This window comes from Erpetoichthys calabaricus, chromosome 4, assembly GCF_900747795.2.
Source record: "Erpetoichthys calabaricus chromosome 4, fErpCal1.3, whole genome shotgun sequence".
Taxonomy (NCBI): Eukaryota; Metazoa; Chordata; class Cladistia; order Polypteriformes; family Polypteridae; genus Erpetoichthys; species Erpetoichthys calabaricus.
In genome coordinates, this window is record NC_041397.2 from 269,378,515 (window position 1) to 269,396,283 (window position 17,769).

The window sequence follows — 17,769 nt, forward strand, 5'->3', positions numbered from 1 at the left end:
TTTTCAAAACTAAAAAATGGAAAATTCTTGAATAGCCAAGCCAATCACCTGATTTAATTGTAACTGAGCATGCCTTCCATATACTAGAGAGAAAACTGAAGGGGAAAAGCCCACGAAACAAGCAGGAAGTGAAGCAGTACCTGAATTAGAATCTTGGAAGAGTATCACCAGAGAAGATACTCAGCACCTGGTGATGTCTATGAATTACAGACTTCAAGCAGTCATTGCATGCAAGGGATACGTGACAAAGTACTAAATATGACTGCTTTAATATACCCACCGTTGCTATGCCCCAAACATTATGGAGCTCTGAAATTGGGGGACCGTGTATAAAAGTGTTGCCACTTCTACATGGTGTAACCACAATGTATACAAATACCCTTAAATGAAAGTCTGCAATGTCCACTTTAGTCATTTCTAAATTGTTTGATTGTAATTTTAAATTGTGGAGCAGAGGGGTCAAAGAAAAATGTGTCTTTGTCCCAAACATTATGGAGGTCACTGTATGTATAATGTTCAAAATATATAGATTTTAATTCAAGTTGTTATATTATAATCATGTTTTTGCCAGATTGCATGGGAAATAATACCACAATTTCTCAGAGAATCAATTCCACTTACAAATAACAAAGTGAACAAAAACATCCTAACAGAGATAATAATATTTTTTTTACCTAAATAATGATTAAGTTAAGGCATGTCTACAGAAATCATGTTTAGTCTAATAAGAATGAGTCAATGTACATATATAGAAATAATTAAAATTAATATCTGAAAAATATCATATAATAAGCATCAATAATTAAAAAATGTAAAAATGTAGAAAACCAGATTTGAACTGTGAATTTGCTCTGCTCTACATATATAACATTATGGCCAGTTTCCTGTAGAAGCAGTTGTTGCAGTTATTTTCTGCTACCGAATGCGAGGATTTACATTAGTCACTCAGGTTAGCATTTAACCACTTCCTTTTTCGTTTGTTTCATTTTCCAGTGTTAAACTAAGTCTGTGAACTTCTCTTTGTGTAGTGCTGTCCCCAGGTTATTGTTTGGTTTTATTCATATCACTTTATCATACTTTGACGGTCAGCACTTCAGTTCCTGTAAACTACTAAAAATAAATTATCTGAAACATTGTGTAAAGTCTACCACAGCGTAAATCATTAGACGTGTTCTAAATGTTTGTTGGTGCTTTTTAGGTTTTTATGTTTGATTTGCTTTTCTGCCATGATAAATTCATTTGATTACAAAGGACTAAATAACTTTCCTGAAATTTTAATTATTTTAAGTGAATGAAATCAGTAGTTGTCATCTTATATTCTTGTAAATATATGAAGTATATTCTGGTGTTAATTTAGCTTTAAAGTTTTGATAAGTCCTTAATAATTTTAAGGATACATTTAAAGAATAATTATGTATATGGTTTCAATCATAAAATCTGTGAGGTTCTGTCCAATTATACATTTAAGTGTTTTTACACATTGTACTTATATCATTCAAACTTTTAATTTCATTTTTTTTCTTCTTTCCATCCCTTCTTTTCCTGATTGTGCCTTTCTAATTTCAGGGTCAGGAGACACAGGAGCCTATTACAGCTTAGTTCACAGTGCCAGGAACGTGATAAAAGCTCTTTTTCGGCAGATTTAAAGGTGGGCACTATGCTTCAGTTCTTTCTATTAATTACTAGAGTTTGTGGAAGAACAGTTAGTGCTGGTACCACATAAACCAGCATCCTGGATTTTAAAGCTGCACCCTTTATTATCTGTGTTGAGTCTGTATATTTTATTGGTGTCTGTGTAGTGTTTTTCCCCAGGTACTACAGTTTGTCTTCCATATTCCCACAGAAGTTCAGATAGGATTATCTTGTGAATCGAAATTATCCACATGTTAAGTGTGTGTAGAGCAGTGCTGACCTGTCTGGGTTGATTCCTGCCATCTGCCTAGTGCCACTGGGATGGTCTATGGCTCCCCTTTGACTTTGAATTCATTAAGTGTGTTTAAGCGTGTCATTTTTTGTGTTCAGGGGCCCATGGCATAGTGATACTGCAGTAGTGCGCAGTTCTCCAAATACCACCAGTCAGACCAGGGGCCTCATGTATAAATGGTGCATACTGTGGTCGGTAAAAGTCAGGAATGACAGGAGATGGACACCAATGTAGAGTAAAAAGCAATTTCTTTATTCTTGGTGAGCAGGAGGCCGCAGCAGCTGTCAGTTCAGTTTGCTACAGGCAGCCTCCTGTTAGTAGGAAGTCTTTCCTTTTTTATACCCATCTTGTGTACTTCAATAAAAAGAGGAAGTGCGGCAGTTCTTTTTGAGGTCATACATAGATTACTATAGCTTGTGGTCACATCCTGGATTGGAACATGCAGGAGCACACAGTGTTTCTTACAGAAAAAAGAGTTTTTTAAGAGAATCTTAAGCAATATGCCCCTGTTAGCACCGCACACACACAAGACCAGTTACAACAATTCCTTGTCCTAACTGTCACAGGGTGTGTGCAACTTAAGCAGATTTAGACAATACTCACTTCCTTATTCTTTTTGTACATACATAGCTTATACAATATCAAGGGTTACATAAACATTAGTTCAGTACATTACATTAGCTAAAAGAAATTACATTCTTATATCTTTAGTATCTGCATTAGATTACATTTGTTCGGTTAGCTTAACACATCTTTATTTAACACATAAGTGTCACGCTTCTTATAGTTCTATTAGCACCATTCTTTTATTATTTGGAAAGGCTGAAGCACCTTAATTCTAAATATTCTTTCTCAGTGCGCACAAAAATGTTGTATAAAAACTAAACTTGGCATAAAATCACGCACATTCTCACGCCAGCTCAAATCATTTGGCTCAGTCTTGCAAACTGGCAGCACCCAGCATCAAAGCAGTGCTACTGTTCCTGTGTGGTTTCCCTTTATTTTTTAGATTCACATCCCTGATTCGGCTTTATCAAAGACAATGAAATTAACCACATATCGTTTTTTAGTTTAGGGCATCTGATTGTAATCAACCTGTAACAATATAATGGTTCACGGAATTGTCAAACTATTCCAAATACTATAGCTGTTTTAGCATTGTTACTCTCAGTACACCACTGAGTATGTTAACCCATTGTATCTGAGTGTGGAATCACAGCTCTACAGCAGCTGATCGGAATTCTCTACAGCAGATTATGTCAATCGTAGAGGCAATTATCAGGATACAGCTACTAGCACACGCTGAGGCTGAGGGCCTTGCACACAGTCTATTTGAACTCTTCCATTCCACTTCAGACCCTTTCCTGTAGGGACCTCACAGTTCAGAAACAGTTTCATCCCAAGAGCTCTAAACACACTCAATCAGTCCATCAAGTATTGCGCAACCTGAGCCACTTATGCTTTCATATTGTATATTTTTCATTATTTTTTATCATATTATTATTATTATTGTTGTTGTTGTTGTTATTTTACCATTTTATAGAAAATAAGTTTATGGAGGATTTGCATATTGAATCTCATTGTACCATACAATAACAATAAAGGAATTCAATTCTATTCAATAGAAGAGAGCGTGTATTTACAAATGATGACGACTGGCTTTTTAGATTTCCAGGCACTATCTTCTTAGAGCTCTTGATATCATTTTTCAGATGAAATACAGTAAAATGTATATATTACATTATACAGATACATTTTAACATAATTTAAATAATGTATACTGTTAAAAATTAAAAGTGTAGACAGCGGTAGCGATTAACTTGCACCCCGTTCAGAGATTGTTCGTGCTTGCTGGGACTGGCACGGCCCTAGATGTATAGTTGGATGGAATAATTAAACATGTACTATGAAGATATTCCGATGTTCCTTAAAGGCTTTGTAGAATCGGCATTCTAAGCTTATAGATGGTTTGAAATTTATTAAAGAGCTGATTGTGTGGCGATTAGTTACTTGGAGAAAGAAAAGGAATGATAGGAATTGGGGGTTAGTACATTTGAAAGAGTCAGTACTGCTGCATTAAATTATTTTACTGAGGGTCGTGCACGGCACTGTAAGCATCTTGCGGGAGGCAGGAATAATCTCTGGACAGGGCACCAGCTCATCACTACCACTGCCCCATCATGCCCCCATGTTTTATACATGCTGTAACAGTTGAGGCTGTTATCGACCTCTCGAACCCTCAGGTTGCACGCCAAACACCAGGTAAAAGTTCAAGACTTTTTATTATTATGATAATAATGTGCACTAAGCACCCTCCACTCCACACTACACATACAAATAGCAATAATCAATAATAAAGCACAATAATCACTCCTCCTCTCCCAGACACTTTGCCACCGTTCCTCCCAGCTCAGCTCAATGTCTGGGCTTTCCCAGAGTCCTTTTATACCCCCTGACCTGGAGGTGTTCCTGTCCCACAATCCACAAGTCCTTATTACTTCCGGGTCAGGGTAAAAGTCCATTTCTTCAACCCGGAAGCACGTCGTTTCTTCTTGTCATGTGATCATGACACACTTCTGGGTTATAGGGCACTTAAGAGTCTGACAGCCTCCCTACAGCGACTCCCGGTGGTCCCCAAAGTATCCAGCAGGGCTGTGTATACAAACTATAAGGTCCATAAGGCCCTGCTGGAATTCGGGGAACCTCCATGCTGTTGGGAGGGCTCCACCTGGCGGCCTGGAGGTGTGGGCCGGAATATTTAGCCGGCCATCCATCACAATGCTTTAATTCCTATCATCATTATAGTAATATCAAGTATACATCTTAGTATTTAAATTGTTCAGAGAGCTGTAATATCATGAATGTCGGCGTAAGAGAAAGCCCATTTAAGAAGCATGTAATGATTCACACACACATAGAAGAACAAATAGATTATGCAGCATTTAATTTGCTGCGTTAGTTACGATGGGATTTGGGAAACTAGTAAATGATTTTAAGATGAAGTTTATGACGTTCTACTTTAAATGACAAAATAAACTACGTGATTAAAGTGGAAATTTCTATCTTTTTTTCCACTGTGTCCCTGTTTTTTTTCTTTTCTCTGTACCATATGACACTCAGATGATGGGATACGGCTCGCCTTTTCACGGCGACTTTGATATGTGACCACTTCTTTTTTATTTTGGGCACTGTGCGACTTTCTGAACTTGTACTTTTGAGTTTATCCGCCACTCTATGTCACTTGATCAACTTTCTTTTGTTGTTTATACCACTGCTTAAACCAACAAATAGTATGTTTTTCCTTACATCCAATTGGTATATGCTGAAATTCTTTTTTTTCCCAGTGCTTTTGCCATCGTCTTTTCATAGACATCTGAACTTAACAGGCTATTTATATTGATTTGCATATTCAAAGAGGCATAATTCTGGGAGGAGTCGGGGTGAGGTGGCAGACGCATGCACGTGCATTACATTTCAAGCTGACTGGGATTTATGTAGTGGAAGAACGTGGAAGTTGGCATATGCACAGATTTATGCATCTTTAATCTTTAATTTCTTTCCTTAGAAAAATAAGGCCTTACTACAATGTGCATCATACAGACCAATCTCACTCTAGAATGAATGACAAGATACTCTCCAAGGTTCTAGTTAGAAGGATTGAGAAAGTGCTTTCTTCTTTAATATCACAAGACTAAACTATTTATTAAAGGCAGGCACTTAGCTTCTAATATTGACCATTTGTTTAATGTAATATATTCACCCATAAATCTAACATCCCTGAGATCTTACTTTATTTGGATACAGAAAAACCATTTGATATGGTGGAATGGGACTACGAGTTCACCACATTGCGCAAATTTTATGCTCGCACAAACCTACACAAACATATGTGCATGAACACACTACTCTATACCAGTCCAGAAGCCTCAATTGGACATTACTGTGGACGTGACTGACAGGTGTGTTAATAAATGAAAAGATGAAGGGGGAGCACAGCTCAACAAATAACAGCTAACAGCCAACAACATGTGGGGCAGAACACTCCCCGTCTGATATAATAACATTATATCACTAAACAGTACATAGAGGCAAACATTGTGTTAACTTATCCATTTTCTAGTAGAAAGACTTCTGTGATAGGCCTGATAGAGTTTCTGGAGATGCCTTGAGAGGCAGTCTTAACTTCTATTTTTTGTTCAGTACCATCACTGCTAGGGAATACCAAGGTGACTAATCCCATAGGCCATTTATTGCGTGAGAGTGGACTCTTCTTCAACAACACAATGTCTCCTATTTGTAAATTTCTGGATCGGTAAGCCCATTTGCGCCAGCTCTGCAAAGTGGAAGGGTATTCACGTCTCCAGCGTGTCCAGAATTCATTTGCCAAGGCTAGCACTTGTCTCCACTGACGTTTAAAGAGATCATTCTCTGTGAAACCACCTGGAGGTGCAGACAGTCTGTTCCGTGGCAACATGGAGTCAAAAATTGTCCTTATATGACCAGGCTCCTGTGGATATGTTCTGAAAAGAGGCAGGTACCAGAAGTCTTCCACTTCTTTCATTGGAGGGGCTGCTTCTGCATGTCCATTCTCAAACATATTCTTCATAAAGCTGGTGAACTGCTCTTTCATCTTGAGTCTTCTGTATAAAGAGCACTGCAGAGAAACAAGGCGAGAAAGAGTCTGTTCATGAGTCTTGGGAAGATGAGATTTGGAAAATCTGAAAGGTAGCGAAGCAACAGCTATTTGCTTTGTCTCTGCTATGTTCCTTCTCCATAATTTTTAAAAAGACTTGATCTTCAATTGAGAGGCACACTTATTCTCTTTAGTTTTGTCAAATATTGACATGCCCAGCACATCTTTATGTGCAGACTTGATCAAAGAGGCCAATGGTGTTGGCTCCCCGCTGTAAGTCACCCTCTCTCTCAAGTGAAGGTGGCTGTAAAAAGGCGTGGAAAGTGAAGGTCGCCCATTTTCCAGCACATTTGTCTTGAAAGTACAAACTATTGGTTTGTGTGCATTTCCAAGGCAAACTTCACATAAAAGAACCCAACCTAGGTCAAATCTTTGAGTAAAGGGTGCATTGTTAGGGGCAAAAATTTGCTGTCTGACTTTGTGCACTCTGATGATGTCTCTTCAAAGCAATGGTAGAATGTGGGCATTAGTGTTCAATTCTGGGACATGGGCTGCCACAGACTTTAAGCGAGGGTGGTAAAGTGCTGCCACTGGTGTTGGTATTTCTGAGCGATTGTTCAAAATCACATAGCATTCAATAAGTGAAGGTAGGGCTATACATACTACTCCATTCACTGCCTCTATTTGGAAACCAACTGCTTTCCATCCAATTATCTCTATAACTCCAGCACAGGTTCATTGAGAGTTTGTGAATGGGCTACTCTTTAGAAGAGGGGTCTTGATGTGATGATCAGGTAGTCCTGCTTGGTGGGGCAGTCTTGGGTAAATAGCATGTGCTGACTGTGATAACACTCTTTGGGCATCTTCACTTTCTCCTGCCAGCACCTTTGTAGAAAATGAGTGGTCACCTGAGATGCATGAAGGACTCCTCAGCTTGACGTCCTGTTGTGCTGCAGGTGATGTTTCCATTTATTTGCGTGTAGGTGAGTTAGGTTGAGAGGTGACAGTGTCAGGAGTGAGCCATACCGTCTGGTTCCATAATACTCTGCCGTCCTTCCCTCATGTGCTGACTGTGATGACACTCTTTGGACATCTTCACTTTCTCCTGCCTGCACCTTTGTAGAAAATGGGTGGTCACCTGAGATGCGTGAAGGACTCCTTATCATGATGTCCTTTTGTGCTGCAGGTGATTTTTCCATTTCTGTGTGAGTAGGTGAGTTAGGCTGAGAGGTGACAGCGTCAAGTGTGAGCCATACCGTCTGCTCCTGTAAATACTCTACTGTCCTTCCCTTATGTGTTGACTGTGATGACACTCTTTGGACATCTTCACTTTCTCCTGCGTGCACTTTTGTAGAAAATGGGTGGTCACCTGAGATGCGTGAAGGACTCCTCAGCATGACGTCCTGTTGTGCCGCAGGTGATGTTTCCATTTCCTTGCATGTAGGTGAGTTAGGCTGAGAGGTGTCAGTGTCAAGAGTTACATACTCTGCCGTCCTTCCCTTAGCTTGAGATGAGCTTCGGCGGCTGCAGATCTCATGATTTAGTACATTTGTCGCAGCTGCTTATATTTCAGCTTCAGCTACTGCGGCAGCAGCTTCTTTGTCAGACTGAAGAGCCTCTAGTACTACTTCCAGTGCAAGTCACTCTGACTCCATTCTTGCTCGTTCTCTTTCAATGGCAAGCTGTTTCATTGCGAAGGATGCGCGTACACGCTCAGCTTCAGCCAACGTTTGAGCTTTGGTTGCGGAACTTTGTGCTGATGCGTTGGAATAGCACGTGTGTCTTGAAGTGACCACAGAAGCAGATTCGGTTTTGTATACATTCTCCATGTTTGCAACAGTGGAGTTTGGGCTGTATAAGTTGAACCGAGTGCTTGTGTAGCGAGCTACACCAATAGAAGACCGCCGATTTCAGGCAATTCAAGACAGGCAAAGTGAGTAAAGCTGAAACGCTTAAGGCAATCAGTTCCCAATTCGGCTTCTGTGTGAACTGATTTTCTCATTGTTTACGGCCTCAAGTAATGCCAATTTATATTGAAAAGCAGAGCATGAACAACCCTTACTGCTCTTCAACCTGTCAGTAGGCGGAGTTGATTTAAAAGATGCAGTGGAAATGCTGCACTCCGATTTGCGGTGTGAATACTGTCTTTCAGCCAAGTCGCCCCGAGATCCTCTCTTTGATCCCTGGCACGTAGGCCTACATCCCTTTACTTAGCAGATGTGGAGCAATATTCTGCGGTCTGTCCTGCACCGTGGAATTGCCCTTTTTACTAAATTGCTGTAGGATCCTTCCTTGATTCGCATGCCCAGAACGTTCCTTAACTTAGCTGTTTTAACGATTCTCTTGCAGTCTGTCCCGTGGTGTGGATTCTCCTTTTTACTTTTCTGCTCTCTCCGCGCTGTCCGTGCAACGCGGCCGCAGAGAGCTTAAACAACTCGGCACATCCACATAAAAACGACAAGGGGTGAGCTTTCTTGAAGGCTTTTACTGGACGTACCTTGTTGTAAACTGAAATATATACAAAAGAAACATACAACCAAAGACCACTGTTCCCTCTAAGCTGTGCGCGTGTGCGCGCGCACACGACTTTCCGAACCCGCGCACACAAATTAAAATAGCGCGCACAAAAATTAATTTTTTGCCTAAAATGATTTTTGGCATTAAAGTGAAATGTTGCAGAAGGCCAGCTGTTCTGATTTCCCATTTATCCCATTTATCGAAGCGCTATAAATTTTAAATCATTCACGTGGTTCCGTAATGTTTGGCAGTTGGCACGTGACCCATAGGCTACGAAACCAAAGATGTTATAGGCTGCCGCAGGTAGCAAGATACATTAATCACTGACATAGTCGGAAACTAGGTCAGTCCTACCAATTACCCAGAGTGCCTTGCACACTGCACAGGCTGCAACGAAAGACTACGAAAGGGGGTGTGGCATCGCTTGTGGCGTCGCTTGTGCAGCTACGACCAATCAGAGTTGACTGACCTAGATTCCTGCGTAGCAGGCTACGGACGGCGCTATGCAGTATCTTGCTGCCTGCGGCAGCCTATAACATCTTTGTACGAAACACGCTAACTTTTGATTCTTTGACTTCCGTTGTATTATTTATTTCGTGGAATCTTGGTGTTCAGCCTGGTACTTTGTAGCTAGATATAATTTTTTAAATGTCGAAACCGCAAGCGATGAAAGGTGCAAAACGCAAGAGAGCTGCAATAGCTTTTAAGTCTGAATGGCTTGAAGAAGTTGTTGAAACAGAGACACCGGAATCTCGAAATATAATGCGTGTTCAAATGCGTGAAATATTTACATATGACGAAGACGACGGAGTTGTTTGCTGTTATTGTCGAGATGCCAAAGCAACTGGTGATTTCTCTATGGGAAAAGTGTGGAATGATGTCTGGAAACTGGACTTTCTGAAACGCCATCTATCAAGCAAGTCTCATACCGACAGTATTAGGAAACTCAGAAGTAAAAATCCAACTTTAAGAGGGGGACTGGTTCACATGTTGCTTGAAAGCCCAACCAAAAAAGAAAACAGGCAAATTAGTAATGAACGGAAGCGTTCCAGTCCTGATGAAATTAAGGTTCTTATCGACAGTGTTCTGCTGGCCATTAAGATGAATATCTCATTACTCTCTGTTCAACATATCAATGAGCACATGGCAAAGTATGTTAGTATACCACATAGCTGGAGGAGCAAAAACTATGCGTTCGAATTTCTTGGAATTATAAATGGTATCATGCAAGAGGATCTTATGGCTGACATTAAATTAGCAACGTATCATACGTTAACTGTTGATGAAAGTACAGACATTTCTGTCAACAAGTACTTAATACTCTACTTTAAGTATCGGCCAGTTAATTCAAAGGAGTATAGAACATCATTTGGTAGGATGCTACAGTTGGAAGCATGTGATGCTACATCAATAGTAACAGCAGTCAGGGAATTCTATAGGAAACATAAACTTGACCTGAATAAAATGGTTATGTTCACTTCCGATGGTGCCTCTGTTATGTTGGGCAAAATAAATGGTGTTGCAGAACAGCTGAGAAAAGATGTTCCTCATTTAGTGCAACAACATTGTGTTGCACATCGGGAAGATTTGGGACTTTCTGATTCATAGAAAGAAGTGAAATTAATGAAAGAAGTAGAAACTTTAATGAGAACTGTGTACACCGTGTTCTGTCGGTCTTCTACTAAAAGATACAAATTTCAGGAAATAGCAGATGCTTCTGAATGTGAATCAATTAATTGCTTTCAGACCTCTGAATGAAGTGCGCTGGTTATCCAGACACTTTGCACTTCAAGCAATTATTCGAAATTATGATCCCCTATTAAAATATTTTGAAGAATCCAAAGATAATGATCCTATATCAAAGTACTGCTATAAGAAGCTGAAGAGTGAACAATTTCATATAACATTGGAAATTTTGAATGATGTCTTATCAGAAATGGCTTCTTTAACTATGGCATTTCAAAAACGTGGTTTAACGCCATTGGAAGCTTATCATCTTGCACAGGGTAAACTGAACAAACTTCGAATGCAGTACCTTGGTGAGAAGGTTAAATGGAGTGATAAAGTTAACAGTCTTCTTGACAAGGTGTCTGGAAAAGAAGTTTCAGTGGATACTAATTCCATATTAACCTTCATCAACATCCTATGTTTGCATCTGGGTGAAAGATTTCCTGAAAATGAAATTGAGGAATGGTCTGCTTTTGACTGTACAGCAATAGCACAATGCGACTTTGACTTTGGAATTGAACATATCCGATCTCTTTGTTTAAAGTACAAACAATTTCTTCAGGAGGAAAGTGTCATTATTCAACAATACAATGACTTTAAATTCCTTGTTGCAGAAAAAATCAAAAGCAATCTGATAAACAGCTTTCCAGAGATGATGAAATGTGCATTTCAGAATGATCAATTTGCAGAATTAGCAAAATTGATGGACATTGGTGCCACATTCTTAGCTTCCAGTGCAGATCGTGAGCGTGGTTTTAGTTTAATGAACAATCTGAAAACGAAGCAAAGGAACTGTTTACAGTTAGAACATTTGGAAATGCTGATGCGTATTAAGAGTAACCTTCAAGATGGAGGCACGATAGATCTTGACAGAATTTATTCAGACTGGATAAATATGAAAAATCGCAGAGAAAAACTTTGAAAACTAAATTACTCTTATTTTCGAAATGCTACCTATAAAATATAATTACACATTATTAATAGGTATAACATTTAACAATGAAACTTGTTTGATATTGATAACTGAAATAACATTGTGTTTTTGTAACTTGATTTAGACAAACTGAAAGAGCTGCCCAAAAATGCCCATAACTGAACTCCAACAAACATTCTGTAGCGCACAAAAATTTAGTCTTGCTTTAAAATGCGCACGGATGATATTTTTTGCGCACATAGCCTATAAAAAATTAGAGGGAACATTGCCAAAGACATTAAAGAATGATTTACAAAGCAATACATAGCAGAGAGTATACATTAAACATCCATCCATCCATTATCCAACCCGCTACATCTCAAACACAGGGGTCCGCTGGAGCCAATCGCAGCCAACACAGGGCGCAAGGCAGGGAACAAATCCCGGGCAGGGCGCCAGCCCACTGCAAGACTCACACATACACTACGGACAATTTAGGATCGCCAATGCAGCTAACCTGCATGTCTTTGGACTGTGGGAGGAAACCGGAGTACCCGGAGGAAACCCACATAGACATGGGGAGAACATGCAAACTCCACACAGGGAGGACCCGGGAAGCGAACCCAGGTCTCCTAATTGCGAGGCAGCAGTGCTACCCATTGCGCCACCATGCCGCCTATACATTAAACAATAAAGCTTTAAAAGACACCATCCATCCATCCATTTTCCAACCCGCTGAATCCGAACACATGGTCACGGGGGTCTGCTGGAGCCAATCCCAGCCAACACAGGGCACAAGGCAGGGAACCAATCCCGGGCAGGGTGCCAACCCACCTCAGGACACACACAAACACACCCACACACCAAGCACACACTAGGGCCAATTTAGAATCGCCAATCCACCTAACCTGCATGTCTTTGGACTGTGGGAGGAAACCGGAGGGCCCGGAGGAAACCCACGCAGACACGGGGAGAACATGCAAACTCCATGCAGGGAGGACCTGGGAAGCGAATTTAAAAGACACTTACAAGGCAAGTGATTTCCATGGTTGGATCAAGACAAAGAGAAGTGTAGACAGAGGTTCACATTGTTGAGTACCACAACTAACCAGACCCAGGGGTTTATATACCTTAAAGATACGCTTCGGACATGAACGTAACAAGAGATAAAGAGGTGCCTAAGTGAGACACAAGGGGTGTATTGTATTCAAATGTTTATTATGGGACCTACATGCTTCAAGTGAGTTTCATAGACATTTATGACACCACTGTGAGTGTGGGACGTGACTGACAGGTGTGTTAATAAGTGACAAGATGAAGGGGGAGCACAGCTCAACAAATAACAGCTAACAGCTAACAACATGTGGGGCAGAACACTCATCAATACACTAATAATCCAATTACTCTTCATTCACTCAGAATATGGGACCAATGTAGGAAGCAGTTTAAAACATAGAACCTTTTATCTGTTGTGCCTCCACATGACAACCAGTTTTTTCCACTCTCGTAAACATACACAGTATTTAAGGTTTGGAAAATGTCTGGGATTAAAACATTTAGAGACTTGTACATTGATAATGTTTTGCATCCTACAAGCAAGTTAGCTTCAAATCTTAACTTCTCATTAGCACAATTTTTCCACTAATTTCAAGTTAGAAACTTTTTAAAATTGAACCTGCCAAATTTTCCTCACTTTCCAACTTTTTCTATTCCAGAAGAAATATTGTTCAGTCTTGAAGACTCAGATAACATTGCTACAATTTATCAAAACATTTTAAAATCACTGCTTTTCAAATATCCCAGGGTACAATGGGGAAGGGATATTTCACTTAATCTTTCAGAAAAGGAGTGGAAGGTAGCCATGCACATAATACATTGTAGCTCCATATGCGCAATTTGAAATTGGAAAAAAAACAAATTCTCGCTCAGAAGATCTGTTCAAAACCTTTTTAAAACATGGCAGGATCTAACTAATACCATTTTAGAATAAGCTTCTATATTGGGGAAAAGGATACTCTTCTTTCCTTGGTGCTTTTAAAGATTTGCTTTGTTGGTTGGCTCTCCTCTCTTTCTTTTAGGTGAAGGTTGAATTTTGGTTTGTTAAGTTTGATTTGATTGTGTGAAATTTGCTTTTAATTAAAATTAATTTAAAAAAAAGAGTTGAAATTGGGACAAAGGTCCACTTTCCAGCAGAACAATGACCCTAAACATACTGCTAAACCTTCACTGGACTGGTTTAAAGGGAAACATTTAAATGTATTGGAATGGACTGTTCAAAGCCCAGACCTCAATCTAATTGAGAATCTATGGCATGACTTGGGAAGTGCTGTAAACTATCCATCCATCCACGCAGGGAGGACCCGGGAAGCGAACCCAGGTCCCCAGATCTCCCAATTGCGAGGCTACCCACTGCGCCACTGTGCCGCCCGCTGTAAACTAATGCAACCCATCTAAACTAAAGGAGTTGGAGCAGTTTTACCTTGAGGAATGGATGACTATCCCAATGCCTAGGTGTGCTAAGCTAATAGAGACATTCTCCAAGAGACTTACAGCTGGAATTGCAGCAATACGTGGCTTTACAAAGTATTGACTTTGGGGGTGAATATCTATACATACTCAGGATTTCTGTTTTTTTCTTCTTAATTATTGTTTGTGTCACAATGAAAAATATTTTGTACTTTCAAAATGGTAGGCATGTCGTTTAAATCAAATTGTGCCAACCCCTCAAAAATCCATTTTAATTCCAGACTGTAATGAGACAAAACAGGACAAACACCAAGGGGGATAAATACTTTGTTAAGGCACTGAATTTAGAGTTCTATTTTATTTTTGCACAGATAAACAGTTTTGCAATACCAGGTTTTTAATGATGGTGTCTGATGCTGCCTTTCTCAGCCTTGCTGTTAGGCTCTTTGCTGTCCCCCCTACAACTTCATGGGGAAAAGGATTGCTCTTTGTGGCACTAGAGTGTAGGAGCTTTAGTTTTTGAAGTAATGGTTGGTCCTCTGTCTTCTCAGACTGGGCTCAGTCACTGGCACAGAACTTGGCAGAGAGGATTGTAGATCTAGTTCAGTGTGTCCAGCTCCAAGACAAGAGATTGTTCAGCTCCCTGAAAAAAGGGCACGGCTAATCAACTTTCAGGCTTCAGGAAGAAAGAAGAGATGACTGCAGCTAAGTTTTTAAGGAAGATGTAACCTTGGGTGATCAAGGTGGATCAAGGTCACATCCAGGTACAGAACCAATGCCTTCTTATAGGAGAGTTATTCTGTTCATCACATACAAGCAGACCCAGTTCATGGTCACAAGCCTAAGATGAATGGGTTCCTTTTGTCTGAAGGAGCCTCTGCAAAGGTGCCAGCTCAACTCTGATTTACACTTTTGTTATCAGATGAAGTGCAGGACTGCCCAAATTGTTAGTAAAGCTGTTAGCTGTAGATCAACCATTCATTCTGGAATGCATTTCGGTGCTACGAACAAGCCTAGAAAAATGGGTTGTGCCCACTTTGTCTTTCATGACTTACGAGTGTAATTATCACATTGTCCAGAAGCAAGTAAAACAACTAATTGAATGCTGGGTAACATAGCTGTTTGTGTGAAGTGCAAATCATGGGAGCTTCTGCTTAGGTGATGTAACGCACTTGTGAGAGCACAACATTAATACATTATAGAGCAGTATTCTATATTCCAATAATAATATAGCAGTATTAGAGAAAAGTCAGAAAAGAACTTCTAGGCTCCTTCTAGAGCTGCTCAATTAATGTTTGAAAACAAGGTGAGTTGGAATTGATAAGTTATATTAACCTGAAAGGCCTGTTGTCATGAAAATATTTTCTAATTTTTTTATATATATATTTTGGAGTGTATTCAATTAGTACCTAATAAAGAAAATGTCCAGGATTCTTCTACAAGTACTAACAATACAAGAGAAAGTGATACTGACTTTGGTGATAATAATGTAGCACAACAGAGGGAAGAGTCTTTTATTCTCAACTTAAATAATTTTTTCTCCTGAGGTAGTAAAATATTTGGAACAAATACAAATTATGTTGGGAGCACTTCAAACAGCAGTCCCTGAAAGTAGGGATTATGAATCGTGGCAGCTCCCACAGGTGACCCCCTTCAGAATCCAACAGGGCTGCCCCATGGGACTACAAGTCCCAGCAGGCCCTGTTGATGTCCGTGAGGGAATCCTAACCAAGGGATGCTGCCATCTAGCATATTAGGGAAGAAAATATTAACCAGTGCTCATTTCCCTCAATCCTTCATTGCACCTCCTGCCCGGGTAAGGATCCTTGTTCAGTCATGTGTGCCATCTATTGCACTCTGTTTAATTTCTCAGGAGCATTTTGTGAATTTTAAAATGTACCCAGGCCCTCCATATACTCTGTCAAGTCCATAGACCATATTGATGCACTGTTGGCAGTTTTGTATGCAGTGAGTGTAATCATGGTTATAGGCAACTGTTGAGGACTGACGAACTGTTTGGAGAAGTTTCCATTGTGCTTGTTGATAGACTTCTGTGCATCTAATTACAATGGCATGTCGTATTATGTTACTTATAGGAGGTGATTAGGACTGGAGAAATAATGTTTTATAGAATATTTTATCAATTGAAAAATATATTTCTACATTTTAGGAGAATATGTATGTTGATGGAACAATGGAGGACACTATCCGTTGCGATGTATACCAGGTATTGAAATGATCATTTTTGCAAGTACTCAGTAATCCTATAGACATTATATACTACATTTAAAAATAGAAGCAATTTTAAAACTCATTTTATTCCTTTTATCATTAAGGAACTTATCATCACAAAGACTCCGGTTTATGACACACTGTTGGTAAAATCTTCAAACCAAGACCATCACTAAGAAAATCTAAGAATAAGCAATGATAAACAGCAATAAAAGAGCACCTAAGGTGAGCTTAGACAGCAATTCTGTTAAAACAACGAACATTTATTTAAGGAAACCGTAACAAACCCTTACAGAGATTGTGACTTTGACTTGAATCATTTGTTCAAACATATTTTCTAAATAAACTATATATTGCATTCTGTTTAAGATCATTTTGGTTGCCCTGCCGTGATTTTTGTGGCTTTAACTAAGGTGTTCAACAATAAATCTCAAATGACCAGTTTTAGTCTCCAAATTGTCACAAAGTCTTCAGGTTATCCCTCTGAAAAACAATATATAAGCCACTCAATTTGTAAATCACTGAATATAAGCAATATGGAAAGGTAAATCATCTGACTGTGTTTAGGTTTCCTGATGTTAAGGTGATCATTATGTATTTTGACATGTGGTCTTACCTTAAAATGGCAAAATGTTTAATATTCTAATCATTTCTATTCACATTCAATTACGGAAAGTTCAAGTGCTATTTTGTCTTTAGATTTTTTATGCTAAGATTTCTTCATTAAATGTAAAATATGTACTCTTCTGTATATCATGTTTGGTAACAGTATTTTAATCAAAGCATCAAATTCTGTTGTCCTTTAATTTACTGCTTCAAGGACTAGGAATACTGGTTTTGAATGCAATTAATTTACTGATACACACAAATCAAATGTTGTTCTTTTTATATTGGTACAATAAATCTTTTTAATGGCATATCAGTGCACTTGTAACAACAAATTTCTTTGACAAGACAAGACCCTGTGATTCAACTGATGTTAATACTGTATACTTCATATATGTAGAGAACTAATTTGCTTGAATTTGAAATACAGATGTCATCTAATATTCTTTTTTCTTTTTCCTGAAACTTTTATATGTGAGGTTGGTTTCTCAATAAATTAAATGTTACTTTTGGCTGACATTCTAAATTGTTTCAATAGTTTTCTCCTGAAGAAAATATCATTCAGCACTCTCAAGTGGCTGAACTGTAGTAGAGGAACAGCTGAGCAAACTGATCCTTGGGGCTGATGGTGTGGAAACTTGTGCTTCTGGTAATGTCAGCCTGGTCAAATAAACCAGCAATGATGGGTGCACGAGGATGTGCTGGGAACAGCTAATGGATACCACTTTTTGAGTTTAGTTCAGATGTCAC

At 39.3% G+C, this 17,769-nt stretch overlaps 1 protein-coding gene across 1 annotated transcript in view; it reads left to right on the plus strand.

Annotated features, from left to right (window-relative positions):
- Positions 1-17,330, plus strand: part of LOC114650872 (uncharacterized) — a 56,931-nt gene extending 39,601 nt beyond the window's left edge. Inside the window, exons 6-8 of the mRNA XM_028800781.2 lie at positions 1,567-1,648; positions 16,352-16,408; positions 16,518-17,330. Of these exons, the coding sequence (XP_028656614.1) occupies positions 1,567-1,648; positions 16,352-16,408; positions 16,518-16,589 (211 nt within the window). The 3' untranslated portion in view covers positions 16,590-17,330. The remainder of the gene's footprint in view (positions 1-1,566; positions 1,649-16,351; positions 16,409-16,517) is intronic.
- The last annotated feature ends 439 nt before the right edge of the window (positions 17,331-17,769 follow it).